At 46.0% G+C, this 20,693-nt stretch overlaps 1 protein-coding gene across 2 annotated transcripts in view; it reads right to left on the reverse strand.

The window, feature by feature from the left end:
* The window catches only part of ABCA4 (ATP binding cassette subfamily A member 4), a 136,722-nt gene that overhangs the window by 22,354 nt on the left and 93,675 nt on the right, over positions 1 to 20,693 (reverse strand). For both annotated transcript variants that reach the window (XM_017879783.1, XM_017879782.1), the window contains exons 27-37: positions 17,630 to 17,895; positions 16,862 to 16,986; positions 16,295 to 16,393; positions 15,312 to 15,498; positions 10,487 to 10,581; positions 8,923 to 8,955; positions 7,387 to 7,492; positions 7,181 to 7,255; positions 6,781 to 6,950; positions 4,763 to 4,940; positions 928 to 1,043 (exon numbers count right to left, since the gene is read on the reverse strand). In XM_017879783.1, the coding sequence (XP_017735272.1) occupies positions 928 to 1,043; positions 4,763 to 4,940; positions 6,781 to 6,950; positions 7,181 to 7,255; positions 7,387 to 7,492; positions 8,923 to 8,955; positions 10,487 to 10,581; positions 15,312 to 15,498; positions 16,295 to 16,393; positions 16,862 to 16,986; positions 17,630 to 17,895 (1,450 nt within the window). The remainder of the gene's footprint in view (positions 1 to 927; positions 1,044 to 4,762; positions 4,941 to 6,780; positions 6,951 to 7,180; positions 7,256 to 7,386; positions 7,493 to 8,922; positions 8,956 to 10,486; positions 10,582 to 15,311; positions 15,499 to 16,294; positions 16,394 to 16,861; positions 16,987 to 17,629; positions 17,896 to 20,693) is intronic.

Here is a 20,693-nt window from a genome sequence, read left to right on the forward strand (position 1 = left end):
GCCAGAGTCCCAGGGGACCAGAGAGATACTCCATTTGTTGGTCTCTGTGCCTCAACTTTAAATGGAGATAATAATGCCTGCCCTGACCACTTCATGGGGTTTTGTGAGGAGCAAATGGGCTGCTAGCTGTGTATGTACTCTGTAAACTACAAAGCCCTGTACAACTCATAGGCGGGTCCTCCACCCTGCAACACCTCCCACTCTAGCCTGGGTCAGCAAAGCCCAGCCGAGGGTCCCAGCAAGCTCATCTTCACAGCTTACAGTCAGGTTGGTTCCCAAATTCTTTATTTCCAAGAGAGATATGTGGAGACCAGTGCTCTGGCAAGGCTCTACTGGCCCACAGAGGAAGGACCAGGATCACTATTTTCATTTTACAGATGAGGAAACTGAGGCCCAGATGGATGCATTACTCATTCAAAGTTACACATGTGGGAAAGAAAGTTGCATGCTGGGCCCTGTAACTCTGCTGATGTAACCCCTGTGTCATCCTCTGTCCCTGACTCAGGAGGAGCTTTTTGGTCGGAGTCTTCTACTGTGTGCGGTAACTCTTGGCCAGTTCACATGGAGATGCTGAGCTGGACAGACTGGCCACAGATGAGTGAGAGTCAGAGCTGGGTGAGAAGCTGGGGAATGGCTGACCCCCAGGTTTTGGTCAAGGCCTCAGTTTGAGTAGAAGATTCAGACCATGTGGGACTTCTCTCATTGTTGCTGACCGGACCAGGCCTCAGGGATACCTCTGTCGGTGGAGTCAGAAACAGAAGCTAGACAGATCCCTGGTTATCAGCCTCAGACCCTACCTGGGGCTGGAAGCTAAACTTGCGGGTGCTACCACCACAGGACAGCCCAGGTTTTCTGTTAGGAGATGACCCCCCCCCCCACCACCGGGTTTCTCTTCAGAGGCATTAGCTAATGGCCCAAACGGCTTACCCGTACAACAGGAGCAGTGCCACAAGGGCAGGAAGGTTTTCTGGAGAAGTGTAGGCTTTCTTCTGAAACCCGATGAAGATGCCCACGACCAGCCCAGCACTCACGGAATAATTCATCTCAGAAAGAGAAGAGGAGAGCAAGTCACTTAACCTCTCAGACCTGCTTCCAGCTCTGCAAAATGAGGGGTGGGGCCAGGCTTCTCCAGTTCGTAGGGTCTGGGATTCTCATTCGACTTGCTTGTTAAACAGTTCTTGGTTGGCAAACATATGTTAAGCTGTCACTAGTCCTCCTCTCCCAGCCTGCGCCCTACCTCCCTGCCAAGGGAACCTTCAGTGTGTATCTTTTGAAAGGATCAATTACAAAATTCTGCCTGGTCTCTCGCTCCCTAATTGGTCACAAAGTTTTATTGATTCTTCTAAGCATGTCTTCAGAATTCAGAAAAACTTAAAGCCTAGTTCTTGGCTTCACAAAACTCAAATAAATAATGATACCCTTTTAAAACAATTTAGTCCTACAGCCATTACACTGGGCACAGAAAGGAGACAGCAACAGTGGGGTTAGGGGAGGAGCCACAGTGGTCAGGAGCAGGGCAAGAACCAGAAAAGGGCTTCCTCAGAAGGCAACCTGGTGTAGGGTGTGGGGGCCTCAATGGGATGAGAAAGATATTCTTATAGGAGGCTGATCTGGTGCAGGGTATCAGAGCCAGAGCAGAATGAGGAGGACCTGCACACAGCAGAGGCAGCTGGAGCAGGGAGAGGACGGCATCCACATTGGGAAGGGATGGTGGCAGAGTTGAGCACTGTTGATGTTCAGGTGTATAGCTCCAGTAGATAAATGAGTTGGGAGTAAGAGAAGCCAGTGTCTCACTGTTGAAGGGAGTTACAGATGTGGAAAGATAAAAAACTAGAACAAGCCCTGTGGAGTTGGTTTTGGTGAGCTCATAGTGTTCAATGTGTAGGTAGGTAGAGAACTACAGATAGAGGTGTATGCATACCTGTGTGTGTACATCCATACCTTCCCTAGTTCTATCACTGAGAAGTCCTGGGACCAATGGTGCTCCAGAGGCAATGAATATATCTAGCACACAGATCTTGGTTTCTGAGGGCCACTTCCCACTGGCAGGAACCAGGGCTTCTCGGGGAGAGGGTAGGGGTGGGGATAATGGAAGGATGAGCCTGGAATATCTTGCTGTGCCATTGAGCACGGAGGAGCTCTAGGGGAATGAGGACCTGAGTCAAGATGATACAGAAGCCAGCTTCAAGGGGCCCCCAATGACCACACTGGGGATAATGTGAATATCAAAATAAATAATGATAGTCTCAGATCATAGTCCATTGATTAACACAGGAACCATGACTGCATACATACTGCATATACATGGATGAATAAATGGAAAGTTGTATAATGAATAGGATATTTATATATCTTTGAAGTGCCTCTACCGGAAATTTGTATTTATTATAGAGGGGAAAAGAGTAGTTTTACAGTGAAGAAGCTCAGCAGACACCTTCTTAAAGTGAGTGAATTGCACATCATCAGTAACAGAACAAATGGAAATCAGAAGCTACCTGATAGGATGCAGTGAGAACATAGCATCTGCTCGGTGGTACTGCTGCCAAGAAGCACACCCTCAACCCGGGCAAGAGGAAACCTCAGACAAGCTCAGACCAAGGGACATTCTGCAAAATAACCAGCCTGCAATCCTCAACAGTGTCAAGACCATGCGTGTTAATGCAAGACCGTGGAACTCTTCCAGGCTGAACAAGCCTAAAGAAACAGCACAATCAAATGCCACGCATGATTCTGAGCTAGATCCTTTTCTCTGAAAGACATCACTGGGACAATGGGCGAAAAAGGAGTGGGGTGTGAGGATTAGGTGGTGGTGACACATCAGAGCTGGTTTCCTCATGTTGACAGTTTGTGTTGTGGTTGTATGGGGTGTGTCCTCATTTCTAGGAAGTACACATCGGAGGTGCTGAGGGGTGCGCGAGAGAGAGACAGGAAGAGAGAAACAAAGGAGAAGGGGCATCTTCTTGAGAAGTTACTTTCAAATGACTCAGAAAAAAAAGGTTTGAACTGTTCTCGTGACTTTTCCGTAAGTCTGTAACTGTTTCAAAATTTTAAGGTAAAGAAAAATAGACGACACATACAAGAATTTAAAACATCATATATGTGCTAAGTGAATGACATAAGCAATAATTGTTTGTTCCTTCATTCAACTTTTTTGCCACTGGCTAATGGTGGTACTAAGTTCCAAAATGATAGATCACAGAGGTCAGATTCCAGGCCAGCTTTAAAATTCTGGAGCACCAGAAAGCCTGCTAACATGGTACCTGCCATCTTCTACCCTTCATTGCCCTGCCAGCTAGTATCACCTCGCACCTCAGATGTCCACCCTATCCTAGCTACATCTCTCCCCAAAGGCTCAGAGATCCCTGTAAGCACACGTGCACGCACACACAACACACACGTGGGCCAGCCCCAAGTGTGTAAATTCTATTTCTCATCTTTTAAAAAAAAAAGTAAAATTAAAAGCCCCAGCACTTTTCTAAGCATCTTTTCAGTGCTGATAGGCCTAGCTCCTTTTATATTAGAAACACAGGGCCAGTGTGGCACCTGCAATTGATGCTCTTATCCAAACAGAGGCTTTCAGGTTCTGACCTCCTCCCCATGCATTTATGAGTGTTTCCTTGTGTAGGCAGAAGAGATAGGAAATAATTTAGTTGCTACTGATAATTTCTGGTTTTGTATTGTTAAGTGATAGCTGCTTACTAAGCTGAGTAAGACAGAAATCATATCTTCAGGAATTCTAATATTCACCATCATTTTTAAAAGCCATGGAAGAGAAGGTCATTGGTATTGGTCTCCATCAGTTGGTATATCTTATCATCACATGAAGTGGAGGCTCATGTTGGTCTTAAAATGTTAAGATTTCACTACTCAAGACACCTAGAATAGACTGGGGTTGATGTCATAATGATCCCTGCTACATTATAACTAGGTCTTTACTACCAATTCCTTTGACCCTGCAACCTGTAATAAGGTACCCTATCCTGACCCCTCCCTACCCCCACCAACCTTGGTTGTAAGAAAGGCGATAGTGTGCTATTGATTTGATAAATACTGTTTCTTCATTTTTCACTGTAGTGGTGGTTAACCTGATATAGCGAAGGTCTGATTACTTTGACCACTGGCTGGGGTTGCCAGATTTGGCAAATTAAAATCTAGGATGCCTAGTGAAATTTGAGTTTCAGATAAACAACCATTTTTTTTTGTTTTGCTTTGTTTTGTTTTGTTTTTAGTGTAAATATGTCCTGTGCAATATTTGAAGTAGGGTATGCTTATACTACAAATTATTCATCATCTGAAAATAAATTTTACTGGGTGTCCTGTATTTACCTGGTAACCCTACCACAGGGGAAGTTTTACCATTACCCTTTTGAAGGTGGGGCAGGATTTGAGAAGGGGATTTGGGGTGAAAGACCCCTTCGTATTACCTTCTCAGAGCCAGACTGATTCCAGGAAGGCCAGGCTCATGCCTGCAGTGCAGCGATTATTTGACGGGCCAGAGGCCCCTTGGTGCAGGACACAGAGAGCCCCCATCCACCAGTTGTTAAGCTGCACCCCACAGCCTTTCCTAGCTTTGGGCTCCTAGTTCCATGCCTTTCTAAGAAGATGTCAAGGGACAGCAGATACACAAGGCCCTTGGCCCAGTGCTTTTCAGCAGCCCTGGCACTGTGAGAACCCCTCCCCACTCGGTCTGGTCCTTCAGAGCACACACAAGCTCCACCTTGGGCCCACGGAGGGGAGGGAGGCGCTATAAACTGACACTTACAATGTCCCAGAGGAAGTTGGTCACCCAGTAGGTGGTGGGGCTCACTCCACTGATAAACTGGAGGTGCTTGGATTTGTTCACCCGCTCCTGGATCAAATAAAGGACAAAGCTGGCTGGGACGAAGGACATGGAGAAAATCACGCAGATGGCAACCACAGCATCCACTGAAGTGGTCAGCCTGCAGCAGGTCCAGAGACACAGGGAGAAGGCGATGAAGAGGAAGGAGCAGAAGGAGGAGAAGATACAAAGTCAGGCTTTGGGAAGGCCTTATGCCCACCCAGGGGTGGCCTCCAGGTTCCCCTTCTCTACCCTGAAGCTGCCACTCCTCTAAACTGTCCATATGGACCGAGGTTCAGTGGGTATTTGTGGGTCACCTTTCTGTTTCAAGTGAATATTTCTAGACAACCTTTCTTTTTATTATATTCTCTAATTATTTTATATTTTAAAATATAATTTTTTAGAAATTAATTATTTTAGAAATATATGTTTATATTAATCTTATGTACTGCAATGCTCTTATTAGCTCTAGTAATCTGTCTATAGAGTCTCTTGAATTTTCTATGTTGACAGACATATGGTCTGTGAGATTTGTCTTTTGTTAATAATCATCTTGTTAAATCACATTTTCAAGAAGTACATCATAACACAAGGAAATGTTCATAATGTAAATTTAAGTGAAAAGAGGGCAGGTAAGTTGTACAGGGGCTTGGTTCTATTTATCCTTTCCTCAACTGAATAGAAGGCATCTGGCTAAGGGATAAGTTGGGGCTAAAGCCAGCCTGANAAAATATAATTTTTTAGAAATTAATTATTTTAGAAATATATGTTTATATTAATCTTATGTACTGCAATGCTCTTATTAGCTCTAGTAATCTGTCTATAGAGTCTCTTGAATTTTCTATGTTGACAGACATATGGTCTGTGAGATTTGTCTTTTGTTAATAATCATCTTGTTAAATCACATTTTCAAGAAGTACATCATAACACAAGGAAATGTTCATAATGTAAATTTAAGTGAAAAGAGGGCAGGTAAGTTGTACAGGGGCTTGGTTCTATTTATCCTTTCCTCAACTGAATAGAAGGCATCTGGCTAAGGGATAAGTTGGGGCTAAAGCCAGCCTGAACTTTATGTACAAGCCATAACCCCTGGCGTGGGACAGTGTCCACCTACAGAAAAGAGCACTTTTACTAATTTCCACAAAGGTATCCTATGTGGTAGCCACTGCTCTGATAAAACTACAGATCATATCATCCATACACGTAGTAAGCTTAGAACAAATGACTGGAAGGAGACACACGAAAGTGTGGCTGAGTGAGAATTAACAGAGGACAGTCTAGGGCCCTAGGGTGTCCAGAGGAAGACACCAAGGAGCCAAGGCCCAAGTTTTAGTGGATGACCCTGGGCATGTTCACTGGCACTCAGCATGTGCTAGGCTAGTAAAATCAGGACTTCACAACCTTGCAGAAGTTTGCACCAACAAAGCCGCTCCTACCAACCCCTCCTCCATGTAGGCCTCAAATAGAGTGAACATAGTACAAAACGCACAAGATCACTGTCTCCACTGGCTGAAACTGCAAGAAGAGCCTCAGCATGAGAGTAGCAAAACTCTGTCGACATCTCCAAAGTATGCTCTTCTGAGGAAATTCCTGGAATCTAAGATAATTACTCTGAAGGAGCTGAAAGGTTTACTGAACTTTGCCAGTTCCTGGCAGCTGCTTTGCACATAGCAAAGATAATAATTGTATAAGCTCCAGCAGAAACTTGCTATCAAGAGCCAAAAGGGAATGGAACCAAACGTAAACTTACTTTCCACACAAATGTGGGGGAGAAAGAATGACCAAGAGGTGTGGTGCGTGAGGCGTGAGGCACTTATTTGAAAGTCATATGTTCATATGTGCCTCACTGAACAGCATGACCATCCAAACCAGCACTTCACAGTGGTGAGAATTCTCTTGGGATGCTGAAAGAGTGGAGAAGGTGACAAGAAAGTGGTGAGGATGGGGCCGTGGTGGCTTACACTGTAATCTCTGAGAGCTGCTCCTTGGTCAGGTTCAGGGGTTGGCTAATGACGGTGATTCCATACTCCTCGGGGTTCCTGTCCTTGGGCAGGCTGGCCCGTAAGATGGCATTGTGGGCCACGTTGAGAAAGCTGACCAGGGCATGCCAGCCTTTGTTATTAAACCACACCTAGAGGGTGGAGAGGACATCTGAGACATTTCACTAACAGCTAGTTAAAGAAGAAATCAGTGAAGGAAAGGAAATTTGAGAAGCTGGAAGGGTTTGGTAGCTGGAAGACATTCCTTGCTAGATTTCAGCAGGAGGAGGGATGGAATTCAATGAATGTGGGAAAGTACAAATAAAATAACCAGCTCAGGTGAATTTTCAGCTCCAGAGCTGATTACACACAGGTCAAGTACCTTAATGTTGTCTTCAGTTTCTAGATGTTGAAGGAAATCAGGTATTTCTTTAGAGGCCTCTCTAGTGATAGGGCCCTAAAAACCATGTAAACAAACAAACAAGAGGGTTTTTGTTTTTTTATCCTGTTATCACTCATGAGAGTTTGTAGTTCATGGTAATTAAGCAAGTCAAAAATCCTACTCAAATCTCCAGTCTGTTTACATACCCCGCTCACATTCATGATCCGGCCAAGGTCACTTAAAAACCCAACGAGTGCTTCACCGGTGACAGGCACGACTGGGAGCTTTCCTCCGATGGAAATGCCTCCATACCTGGCGAGGGAACGAGAAATCCTCAGACCAGTGCCACGAACTTCATGCCTACTAGTAGTAGCTCTCTTGGGTTTTGTAGGGAAACGTGGACTTTCAGGGGAATTGCCTGAACCAGCAAGCAACATGGCTCCATTTTACAAACCAACTTTTAACTCTTTTCCCGCCGCTGCTGCCTCCAGGAAGGAGTCCAGACCCTCATCCTGGCCTCTGAGGCCATTCTGCGTCTTGTCTGTGCCCCTCTCCAACTTCATCCTTCCTCAGCCCTTCCCTGGAGTGGCCTATTCTGGACGTATCGAGTCACTTCCAGAGTTCCTCGTGGCCCAGACTGCCTGTGTGTCTCTGCCTTTGCAGGGCTGCTAGCTCCCCTCGGCACCTTTCTCTTTTGGGAGCATTCAGCCAACTCCAGGTCCTCTTTCACATGTCATCTCCTCCCACCCCAGCCAAGCACTCCTTTTCTGTGCCACCTCTGTGCTTTGCAGCTACTTCTAGCAGCACAGCATCCATCTTCATCCTGTCATTCCTATCTCTCGGGGCTTCTGTGCCTCACCCCTGTTCAGGGAGGCCCTTAGCCTCTCCTGCCTGGACTTGTGCTCTGCTTCTTCACTGGCCCTGGGATCCATCTCCCATACTGCCCTGCAAGTTTGAAGTGACTGTGCAGAAACACCAATCTGAGTGCATCACTCCCTGGCCTGAAACCCTTCAAATGCAGGGCAAAAGCTAAACTCAACAGAACAGAATGAATTAGCTGGTCACACAAAGCAGAGGAGGAGCTCTTTCTCAGGGCCTTGAATCACTGCCTCACTCCTACTTTCTGTCTCAGCTGAGGCCCCACAGGTCCGTCTGGAGAGCAATCCTGAAAGCCAGATTTCATGTGTACAGTCTAGAGTCTGCCCAGGAAAGCACATCCACGTCAGCCCCGCACCCGTTCTGGAGGTGCAGTTCCTGAGGGAGGCTGGGAGGCAGCAGGCTCCTAGAGTCCCCCTTGATGAGGCTCCAAACCTCTGGAACCATTTCAACCTCCAGGATGCCTCAGGAATGGGGTGGGTCTGGGGCTGGCCCACACTCCCTGAAGCTTAAAAGGAATAGGCCAAGGAGTGTCCTGGGTTTAGGCTACAAGGCTCTCTTGTTGGAGTGTTATAAACTGTTACATACTTGGAGGTTTTAGAAGCTTTTCTGGGGTGAGAATGCTCTGAAATGCCTCATCAGGGAATGCCACCCCCACTTATATCCTCCAAGAAGAGACAGCACTGAGTGTCTTCTGAGTCTGGGATGTCCTTAGACACATATTCTTCAGGACGTGTCTTGTGACTTCCTGAGCACATACTGAACAGCCCCTCAACATGGCTGTGAGGTGTGCCTTTTAAAAGTGTGCAATTATTTCAACAATGAATCAAGCTGAGATTTTAATTCCAATAAAAGTAGTTTCTTACCTCTGTTCATTGACCCAGAATTTGCTCTTTAAGCTGAAAGCCAAAATAAAATAATATAATGAATACCACAAGTACAGCAGTGCTGTTAACTGTTCCTTCCCAAACATTCGTTTTGAAGACTGAAGTCTCAGTCTTCAGGGGACAATTGCATTTTCTGATATCCAAGCAATGTGGAAGCCGTCCAGCCCTGGGACATTGCCTGAATACACATGCAGAGAAAGGACCTGTGATTTCCACCACTGGCTCTCCAAACCACATCACACATGCTGGACTTTCTGAGTGGTCCTGTGGTCAGGTCATACGTCATGTCAGTATGCCTGATCTGGACCCAGAACACATGGCAATGACCATGTCAGTGTGGAATGAAGGCTGCAGCCTTCTGTCTTCCACCCTGCACAAATGAGACTCTAACAACCACCTGCACACCTGGGGGGAGTTCTGACTCACTCCACAGCCCAAAGTGAAGGCACTGACATTCAGTGAATCAAGGGTAAAATGACAAAATGGGAAATGAACAGATGCCAACTCTGGACCCCAGAGCTCAATCCCATGAACTGTCATTGTCATCAACCTTTCAGTATACACGCAAAATTTCAGTAAAAACCCAAAATTTCATACTGCAGATTTGCTGCTGAGAACTAAGTTTGGGATGGTTACTGTTTATTGCATTCTCTTTACTCTGCTTTTATTTTGGGGCTTGGATGGCGTTCTTTATTTTGCTAAGTGCTTTCACCATCTGCAGTGTGTTCTAATTAAGTCAATTTATCCCTCGTTCAGGGCTCTGGCAGGTGAAGCAACAGAAAGTCCTATTAAAGTTAGACAGGAGGTTTTATCTTAAAGTTCCAGAGTCTGTGCGGACTGGACCACACTTCCTTAGGATCCTCTCTCCTGGCATGGCATGCCCCTGTCAAGCTGCTTGTTCTGATAGGGGCTCCCAAAGCTGTTCCATTCCGGGTGGGGCTGATAAGGACAGCTGGAGAGCCGAGAGAGCTAGATACTTGTTGACAAGTTCATTGGCATCTCAAAGGGCAGTGATAACAGATAATTCACAGTTAGAATATGACACCTGCAGCTGACCTGGCTCGCCCTGGCCTGTGCTGGATTCAGATACTATCCCGCTGCCTATTTTCCACCCTATCTTTTTCCTTTCTCTTTTTTGCCTCTTACTTTTTTTCTCTTTTTCCTCTACCTTTTCCCCTATAGTCCTCCACCTCCCTCCAAATTTTTACTCTCTCTTTTAACTAGTTAAAATATGTGGCTACATTTTTGAATAACTTCTATGGTCTTCTGATACAACTTTTAATAATACGTGGGTTAAAATTTAAGACTGCTTGCCCTAAACGTAAAACAAACAAACAAACAAAAGAATTAATCTTCAGTTACATTTTACTTGTATGTACCTCAATTGCTTTTTTATGTTGAATGAGGTGCTCGAATTAGATAAAAAAGAAAAAAATCCACTGCCCTGATCATAGATAAATTGTGAGAGAAAATTATCTTCTGTCCCTAGTCAATATCTTATACAGGGAGCCAGGATAAAAAGCATAAAAGGATTTCTTCTTACCTGCTTCTTATAAGAGCAGGATACGTTTTTACCAAGAAGTCAGAGACGTTCCTGTCCGTCAGGTCTTGTAGAATTTCCGTGCTGCGCTGTGTTCTCTGAGGTAATGAGACACCCACATTAATTACCTTGGAATCTGAGGACTTACAAGCAGTTTGTGAAACTGCTTGTTCTCCTCCAAAAATTGTTTATGGATTCAGCTGCTGTGAAAATACTAAATAAAGTACTGGCATCTCCCTAGTTCTCACGTCAACGATGTGTAACTCATCTTTGATGCCTCTTTTCTTCTCCAATCCATTGACAAGATAGGATGGCATCACTCCAAAATAAATCTCCAATCCATCTGCGTTTCTCCAGCTCCAATACTGCCACCCTACCCAAGCCACCACCTAGACCACTAGAGAAACTTTCACACTGGTCTGCCTGATTCTGTCCTTTGTCTGCCGACTTCCGTTTTCCACCCAGCAGCCAGCTTGAGCTATAAAAATATAAACTCGAGCACCTCAGTCACCTTGCTTACTTATCCACTCCAATAAACCCTGGGATCAAATCTCGACTCACTACCAAGTCCCATGTGGCCGATGTGTGTGGCCCTGCCCCTCTCTGAGCTCACCTGCCACACTCCCCTTCCTGTCTCTCAGCGAGCACCTCTCTCTCCTGGCGCAGCTTTGTGCTTGGCTGTTCATTCTGCCTGGGAACTCTACCTGACCCTCTCATGGCTTGCTCTCAGTCCAAATTCTATTCCTCGGAGAAATGTTCCTGTTTCCAGTCACTCTATATTGTCACAGACTGTTGTGTTATCTTTATAGCTCTCATCTCCATCTGAGAATTTCCTCCTGATGGATCTGTTTATGTATTTGTATCTGTCATCACCCATACGATATCATTTTGGTGAGAGCAGGGACTTTGCCTGATTTGTGAGCTGTTGTGTCCCCAGCACCCAGAATAGTGCGTGGCATACATTGACACAGTCGATTTGTGACATTAATGAAAGAATTTGAATAGTGCCTTACAATTTACAAATCACTTTCAAAATACATCTAGGACTGGAAGCTAGTACACCGAAAGATTTTGGAAAATTCAAAGGTGCATGGGTTTGTCCACCAGATGGCAATATTACTACACATCTGGGAACACATTGCACTTAGTTTCTCTAATTAGCCAACTTCACAGGTCAGTCATGACCCTGGGTAAAAGCATTCACTCTGTCAAGGGTGCTGCCCAGAAGTAGTTGAGGGGATTTTGGTGGCATTACACGGCCGTTATTGTGCACCATTCCTTCCTTTTTATACACTTTCTGTCTCCTCCCCTGTTTTCCCATTTGACTTGCCTCTTCTTTTTTTTTTTTTTTTTTTTTTTTTTTTTTTGAGACGGAGTCTTGCTCTGTCGCCCAGGCTGGAGTGCAGTGCAGTGGCATGATTTTGGCTCACTGCAAGCTCCGCCTCCCGGGTTTACGCCATTCTCCTGCCTCAGCCTCCCGAGTAGCTGGGACTACAGATGCCCGCCACCTCGCCCGGCTAGTTTTTTGTATTTTTTAGTAGAGACAGGGTTTCACCGTGTTAGCCAGGATGGTCTCGATCTCCTGACCTCGTGATCCACCCGTCTCGGCCTCCCAAAGTGCTGGGATTACAGGCTTGAGCCACCGCGCCTGGCCAGCTTGCTTCTTCTTTAATTCACTCTTTTCACCTTGTTTCTTTCTCTCCTGCCAGGAGGAGAGCTGGCATACTGAATGCTCCCTGTGTGTTGGCCACTATGTTAAATGCCCTATATACATGATCTCGCTTCATCCTGACACCCTTTGAGAGAAGAATTTTTAACTTAATTTACAGACAGAGAAACTGAGGTTCAGAACAGTTAGCTGACTTGCACTGACTGGGCTGCAAACTTGCAGGTGGGTGGCCCAGGGCCTAGGAACTGAATCTGCCTCTGTCTCCTCGCTGCTCTTTTCACTCAGTTACCTGCTTCTCAAGTTGAAAATGGCACTTAGAAGACCTGCCAAGTTCCCCTGGTGGAATCCAGGTTGGAACAATTGCTGCTGGCTGGGATAGCTTACGATAAATTGTTTTATAAAAATTCTGCCCAATAAAATATTTGTGTAACCCTATTTCCACATATTCTAGAAGTCAGGGACAGAGTGCTTCCACCTCTGGACCCACCACATTCAAAGAATGTTAGAGCAGGGAGGGTCCCCAGAGACAACCACATTGCCCCACTTCCCAGATGAGAACAACTGATTGCCTCTGAATCAGGCCCACACCCTCTGGACTTCTTCCAGGCTGAATAAGGACTGTGTTTGAGTGGCTAGGGTAAGCAGATGTGAAAAAGTGTGTGAGTTTGTGAGTGTGTGTGTGAGAAAGAGAGAGAGAGAAAGATTGAGAGAGAATGAGAGATACAGTGAGAGAGAGATTGAGAGAGAAAGAGTAAGAGAGAGAGAGTGAGAGAGACAGAGAAAGAAAGAGTGACAGAGAGAGAAAGAGAGAGAGAGAGAGCGTGTGCTGCTTCTGTGCATATGCGTGGCATTCAGTTTTGCTCCAAAGGAAGGCATGTATAATAGTGAGAGAATGCAAAAGTGAAAGAAAATTGCAGCAGGAACTTTGGCTTGCCTTTTTCCAGAACTTTGGCTGTTACATTTTGTCCAGGGACCAAGGACCAACACTACTGAAAATAAGTTTCTAAGCTGGACAGACAGCATGGAAGTAAGGATTCGTTTAGGAAATGAAACACCGTGTAGGTAGGCTTGGCCTCCCCTCCCTCGCCCTGGCCAAGAGCTCAGGGTACAATACCACAGCCTTGACGTCCTGAGGCTGCAGGGTTTTGAGTGGAGGCAGCCACAGGGGCCCTGAGCACTGACAGCAAAGCAAACAAGCAAAGCTTCCTCTTGGGGCACAGAGGACTGAGACAAGCTCCTCGGGTCCTTCTTTTGGAATCCCTATGATGCAGCGAATGAGCTGTGATTCAAAGAGAGAATATATTGCTTAAGAAATATAAAGATACATACTTTAGAATATAAAAAGAGCAGGGATCGGGTGTTCTTGGTATAACACCATTTATAAGCCAGATTGTGATAGGTCCGGTGGCAAAATCTAGTTGCTCCCATTATTTGCTCCTCCCTGCTGCCTTAGCCACAGGCTTTTCTCTTGGGTCTGTAAGTGGAAGTGCTATGTGGGAGCTTCAGAAAACCTTCCCTAAACATAGCACATGTGCACACGCTGCCCTCTGTTTTGCTTCATCCTTCTTCCATTCCGCTGCCTGGAAGACAGCTCCTGCCACATTGGCTGACGGGGCTGAGGCCGTTTAGTGTGGAGGAGAAACAGAACAGAACATCATGCACCACCCATGTAGACTTTTAGATGAGTGAGGAACAAGTTGTGCCTTGTTTTATCCACTGTTAGTTTGGGGTTGTCATCACTTGAGTTGAATCTAATTCTAAATAATTCCTTGCCCACATGATTTCATTAAATCCTCATAGTAATATTATGAAATAATCAGTTATTCCCAATTCACAGGTGATAAAATTAAGGTTCAGAGAGGTCAAGTAGCCCACCCGGGGCGCTCCATGTCCCGTACCTGTGCTGTCCCACCATACTCACAGCCTCTTTGGGAACTGTTTATTCATTGACAAATCATTGGACAGGGCCGTCTAAGGCCCAGCCCTGGCAAGTCAACTGGGAAGCCCATTATCAACCAGGGACACAGCCTTCTTCAATGTCTCTAAATCCCCCAGGAGATGCTCACTGTAATCTGTTCTGGACTTTAGAACTCCCAGGACAGGGTGCTGCTCAGAGCCAAGATCACTAATGTCCCTGCAAAAGACGGATGCTGGTTGTACATGTATTTGTGTACATACCTGCAGATGTTAGAGACACAGCATATGGAGAGGTTCTTAATTAAGACTGCTAATAAGTGTGTAAATACATTTGCATTTGAATGTACATTATAGCATTGCTTATAATGGTGAAAACTAAAAAACCTAAGTGGCCAATAATGGGAGATCAGTTAATTTAAAGTAAATTTAGGCCAGGTGCAGTGGCTCACGCTTGTAATCCTAGCACTCTGGGAGGCAGAGGCGGGCAGATCACTTGAAGCCAGGAGTTCAAGACCAGCCTGGCCAACATGGTAAAACCCTGTCTCTACTAAAACTACCAAAAAAATTAGCCAGGCATGATGGTGCATGGCTGTAATCCCAGCTACTCGGGGGGCTGAGGCACAAGAATTGAACCTGGGAGGCAGAGGTTGCAGTGAGCCGAGATTGCACCACTGCACTCCAACCTGGGTGACAGAGAGAGACACTGTTTCCAAAAAAAAAAAAAAAAAGGAAATTTGAACAATGGGATAATATACAGATATTAAAAATGATGTAGATTCTATTTATTGACATGGATGCATGTTCATCGTAAGTTATGCAGTAAATCAGATTTCAAGACAATATTTTGAATATAATATGTTTGGGTGGTTGCAAACCAAACATTATTGGTGATTATATCCAAGTGATGATTTTTTCCTTCTGACTTACCTGTGTTTTCTAATTTTCATATAATGAGCACATATGACTTGTATAATTTTTTAGTGCTTAAACACATTTTTCTCCTAGATTGCATAGGAAGTATCTGGTGGAAAATAAAGCTTTTGGTGAGTGGCTTCCTCCAGTTGGCAGCCACAGTGCCCTGTGGGGAGCCCCTCCCAGAAGGTGTAGGGAGTTTGGTTTAGTCCCCTACTCAACTGCCAGTTTGAAATGTTAGTTTGCGAGAGACTCAGGAGATACCAGGGACTCCTCCTAGTCCCCATGTGGCAGGCAAACTCCGGGCCCTGTTGTTTGGGGGTCAGGTACCTGGGGGGGCGGGAGGCCCCCAGCGCCCTCGGGGCACTCTGGCAGCATGGTGAGCTTCTCCCTGGTGCTGCACCTGCAGGACGGCGAAGGGTTGGCCTCTGTCCATTTCTGCTTCTGGAACAGCTGGGTGATGTTTGGGGACACAGAAGGAGTCTTCCAGGGTGTTGAATTGCCACAAGGGTACTCCCTCATGGAAGACAAGAAAATATTCCACAATCAGCCCCAAAGTTGATGACAAATCCCTAGGCATAAGAAATAGTACCCAACCCTTTCCTCCTCCTCTTTAGACCCAGGTCCTTTCTTATCCTCTTGGAGGCTGGTTTCTATTCAAGCAGTATCAAAACTAGGGTTTTGTTGACTGACTAGGTGTGGGGCTGGGGAATAAACATCTCTAGCTTGTGGACTCTTCATCTCCCTTTTTTCTCCTAGCAGCTCTAGCTGTTGAGAGACAGAGTAACCAAAAGAGGAATTTGAAATTAGTCTATTTTGTCCTTATTGACAGTTTTGAAAAGACTGAGTGAGAAAAGTTAAAATTATATTGAACTTTTAGGATTCCTGGTGGATGTCAATGGCCCTCGCTAACTCCCTTCTCCAGACTCATAACAATCATGGGGTACTGGCCACTATGTCACTCATGCCATTCAAGGTCCAATTACACAATAGCATAACCCCATTTCCCTCCCTCCCTGCTCAGAAGCCTTTCAAATAAGTTACGGGGAATCATCTGTCAACTCAACATAGAACTTCTCCGCTGAGAAATATAGAGCTGTCCAGTGATGCGGGGGCTTCCTAGGAGGCCGTGAATGCCCCCGCACACAAATATGGAAGGAGAGGTCGGGCGGGGGGGTGCTGGTCAGAGATATGGAAGTGACCAGAGGAGCAGGATTGAGTGGGGTCTCCCCAACACCTGCCATCCTGAACCCCACTGTCGGGTCCTCCCAGGGGAGCTAGTCTTGTTAGGACAGGGGCGCGTAGGGACTTACGGAAGCCACCCTTCCTTCAGGCAGCGGTTGCCAAAGCCTGGCTTATTCAGGAGGACGTCTGCAAGTACCGTGAGCTGCTCACTGCCCGGCTCATCCATGCTAGATAGAGTGAGACATGTGACTGGGACAGAGCAGACATGTGCCAACAACATGCAACTCAGAGCCTTTACTGGATAGCTGCTGTGTGCCAGGTATGTATTGGAGGCACTGAATGCTGCCTTGGGATGGCGCTAGCTCTCCTGGGAGTGTGGTACGCTGCCCAAACACTCACAGTGGTCTGATGGCATGTCACCTATGCCTCAAAAAGATGGCGCTTCAACCCGCTCACCCAAGCTTTGCATTCCTTTCCCCGCTCGTCCTTCCCAAGCAGTCCTGCCTGCCTGTCCACTGGGATCACCTTTCCAAGCAGAGGCAGATACATTAAGTTCCTTTTTGCAGGGAGCCCCAAGACCCCTCCCTCATTGGTGAAAGTCCCAGTGAAGTGGGAAGGTCAGGGCCCTTTCAAGCAGTGTGTGACCCAGGCGCCCCAAACCCACGGAGGAGAATGGTGACTCCAAGTCTCCGCACCTGAAGAAGGTGTACTGCTGCCCATACATCCAGGGGTGAAGGGTCAAGGCAGGGTATTCGCCAAAAGGAGGGATAATGATAGAAAGCATCAGAGCCAAAAACACAAAAGTGGCTGGGAGCACGATCTGTGGGAGAATAGACGTGGAATAAACATGACTGTGGCATGGAGATGTCACGCGCTTGTGCATTCTTTTAAACATTTATCCTGCAGCCTCCTAATCAGCCTCTGGTGGAGAGGGTTGGGCTTCTGGGAGAACATAATAGGCAGGGTGTGCAAAGCTAAGATGTGCAGAAGAAAACAGAATGTTCTGGTGGCCACTGAAGAATCTGAATGCAGCCCAGTGTTCAGCCAGACGTCGAAGGGCAGTTCAAAGAGCGAGTCATATGACTCGCTGTTCTTTGAACCAGAGCTTCTTTTTCTAAATTAAAAAAACATTAAAGGAAAAAAGAGGACAATGACTTTGATATGTAGGGTCACTGCAACAATGAATGAAAACGTGACTTTACCCCTCATCGTAAAAATAAAAACAATATTAACATTTTCACTATTATTCTATTTTCTTTGCTAAGGGAGGTCCAATTTACAAAGAAGATTCATGTTACCAAGAATCAAAATAAGGGTTTGGAAAGTGGGAAACAAAGCCGGCAGAATCTAAAGAGGGTGCTCCTCACTGAATTAGAACCCATGTGTGCAGAACACTCAGGAGAGGAGGGGAAGGCTGCGAGGGGAGCCACTGAGCTCAGCTAAACACCAACTGACAACAGTACCTGTGCCAGGAAGTCCTTGTGACTGCGGATGGTGTGTTGGAATCGCTTGACCAGCAGCGCCTGCACGTGCTGGAGGACCAGCTGTGCCCCTGTGTTGAGCTGCGGGCCTGGGCACTCTGGCTCTGGGGGAGGCTGGCCCTCTGGGTGAGCAGCTGGAGCCCCAGGGGAGCAGACATTGGAGTCCTGGGGTGTCTGCCCGGCCTTCTCTCTGGGACCCAAGCAGGGGTGTCGGGGGTTGACGTTTTCTCTTTTCTGCTGAGCGCCACCTGTTTTGGGAGGTTGAATTAATAATTTGGAAGATGCCTATAAGGTCTGGATCTCTAATGCCATTTTTTTTCCTTACAGCATTGGTTTTTCTCTTCATTTAAGTCAGCAATGAAATACCAGGCTGGTAGCTTAATCATCTTTATAAAAGTCTACTTTCCAGTGTAAATTACTTATACAGAGAAATTGTATACATTCACCTGAAATTGCCTTAAAATTCTCTATTAACATTAAAGAGAACAAAATAACTCTAAAAGCATTGACATGGAGAGGTTTAAAATATGTAACTTGGTTAATAAAAAAAACAAAACTGGCTGGGCATGGTGGCTCATACCTGTAATCCCAGCAGTTCGGGAGGCTGAGGCGGGTGCATCATTTGAGGTCAGGAGTTCGAGACCAACTTGACCTACATAGTGAAACCCCCTCTCTACAAAAATACAAAATTAGCCAGGCATGGTGGCAGGCACCTGTAATCCCAGCTACTCAGGAGGCTGAGGCAGGAGAATCACTTGAACCCAGGAGGCAGAGGTTACATGAGCCCAGATTGCACCACTGCACTCCAGCCTGGGTAACAGAGCAAGACTCCCTCTCAAACAGCACAGCACAAAACAAAACAAACACACAAAAAAACTAAGGTGCAGGTCAATATGTGTAATACATTCACATTTATGTTTAAAATTCATGTATCGTGCACAAAGAAAAACTGACATCTTATGTACACACACACACATAACTGTAAAACTCTGAAAGAATGCCCGCCAACTGTCAGCAGAAGCTCTCCCTGGGGAGGCAGAGTTGGCTAGAAAGGGAGGAGGAAGTGAGAAGCGAGACTTTAGCCTTTTGTGTATTATATGAAGTTTTAAACAACAAAATACATTCACCTATTACCTGTGCACTTAAACAAATGAAAAATCAGAGTCAATGTGGTTCTTTCCGAATTCTTAGAGAATACTGAGAAGTGGTAGAAAAATTAATGAACTAAGAGTTAGGGGACTGAGGTTTGAATGTGGATTCTTACAAGATACATAAATTCGGGGAAGTGACTCAGTCTGCCTAAATCTGAGTTTTCTCAGACTCCTCATCTGTAAAATGAAAGTGAGGTTAGGCATGGTGGCTCATGCCTGTAGTCCCAGCACTTTGGGAGGCCAAGCCGGGAGGATTGCTTGAGCCCAGGAGTTTCAGATCAGCCTGTACAACATAGGGAGACCCTGTCTCTACAAACAATTAAAAAAGGAATTAGCCAGGCACGGTGGTGTGGGCCTGTTGTCCCAGCTACTTGGGAGGTGGAGGTGGGAGGACCCCTTGGCCCAGGAGGTCAAGGCTGCAGGGAGCTATGATCGGGCCGCTGTACTCCAGCCTGGGTGACAGAGCGAAACCCTATCTCAAAAAAAAAAAAAAGGAACATTTCACAGGACTGTTTTGAAAATTAAAGGAGATAACACATGGGCACATGCTCTAGGAATCATTGCAAACTGTTGGTTATGTTGAAGCTATAGTTTATAGTCACTGATTAATGCTCATTTGCCAAACAACTATTGCTGGACACGGAGAGCCTAGAGGACTGTTCGTTGGTCCCTAGCTGCTTTCTTAACCCTCCTCAACCCCCCCCAGGACAAGGACAGTTGTAAAGGGAATTGGGTCAGCTCAGTCATCCTTTTAACTACATTTACCTATGATGTGCCAGGCCTGGGAATGCGAAGGCCGGGTGGCAGCCCCAGCCCTGGCACCTGCACTCAGAGGGGCGAAGTTCTGCAGGTTCTCGGTGCCAGAGCCCCAGTTCTGCCGGCTCCTTCTCCTGATCTGGGCTCAGATTTGATGTCTGCTATGGCTGGCCCTCCCTCTGGGAGGATCCCTGCTGCCCCTCCTTTTTGCTGGCTGATATCATCTCACACCTCTGAGCTTTGATCTCTCCCTGAAGGCTCCATCCTGACTGGAGCCCACTGACATGGCCAGAGCTAAGGGTTCCAGGCCTATTCAGAATCACCAGTTTGTCCCTGGTTATCTGCTGCTTTCTAGTTACTGACTGTGAGCCACCCCTTCAGAAGAGGCATTGACCTTTGTTGGAGGCTGCACAAATGTTTCTTATGATTAGGCATAATTGAAACCTGTCAGTAACAATATGAACCTGTGATCAATTAAGTAGCTGACCAATCGTTACCTCTTGCTCCTTGCTCTTGTTACCCAATAAATAACGAAGGGCTGCAGAAGCTTAGGGGGCTGCCTTTACGCACTAGAAGCAGGAAGCCCTTTTCTTCTTCTCTTCTTCCCAATGCTAGCCTTTCCTTAAAATAGTTACTTTGGTTTTTTGTTATCATTTCTATGTTCATCCCTTCATTTAGTCTTGTAATGATGTTCTCAGGCAGTAACAGTAGTAACTGCTGTAATGATGGTCTCAAGTAGTAACCGTGGCAGTCAGCCACAGACCCTCTCCATGCCACGCAATGTGCGACCCCAATGCACAGCTACAGGTTCCTTTAAGCTCTGGAGACAAGGTCAGAAAATGACATCCTCTAAGACTGAGTTAATTCAAAATAAATGTACTTAGCCATCTGAAAAGTGGCTGAGAGTGTGGCATTGAGCATACCAGATTTGAGAGCCAAGACCAGAGAGTGAGACCCAGTGGCCTGGGTGACTTTAGTCAAACCCTCCAAACTCTGTGAGCTCAGTTCCCCCAGATGTGGCAGAGCCCTGCCCGACCTGCTTCATGAGATTACAGTGATAATCAAACAAGACAATGGATGTTAAGTGCTTTGAGGTAAAAGATGGTTTGTAAACCTTGAGTCTAGAGTTGCTAATTTTT

This window comes from Rhinopithecus bieti, unplaced genomic scaffold, assembly GCF_001698545.2.
Source record: "Rhinopithecus bieti isolate Rb0 unplaced genomic scaffold, ASM169854v2 scaffold_11919, whole genome shotgun sequence".
In the NCBI taxonomy this organism is placed as follows: domain Eukaryota; kingdom Metazoa; phylum Chordata; class Mammalia; order Primates; family Cercopithecidae; genus Rhinopithecus; species Rhinopithecus bieti.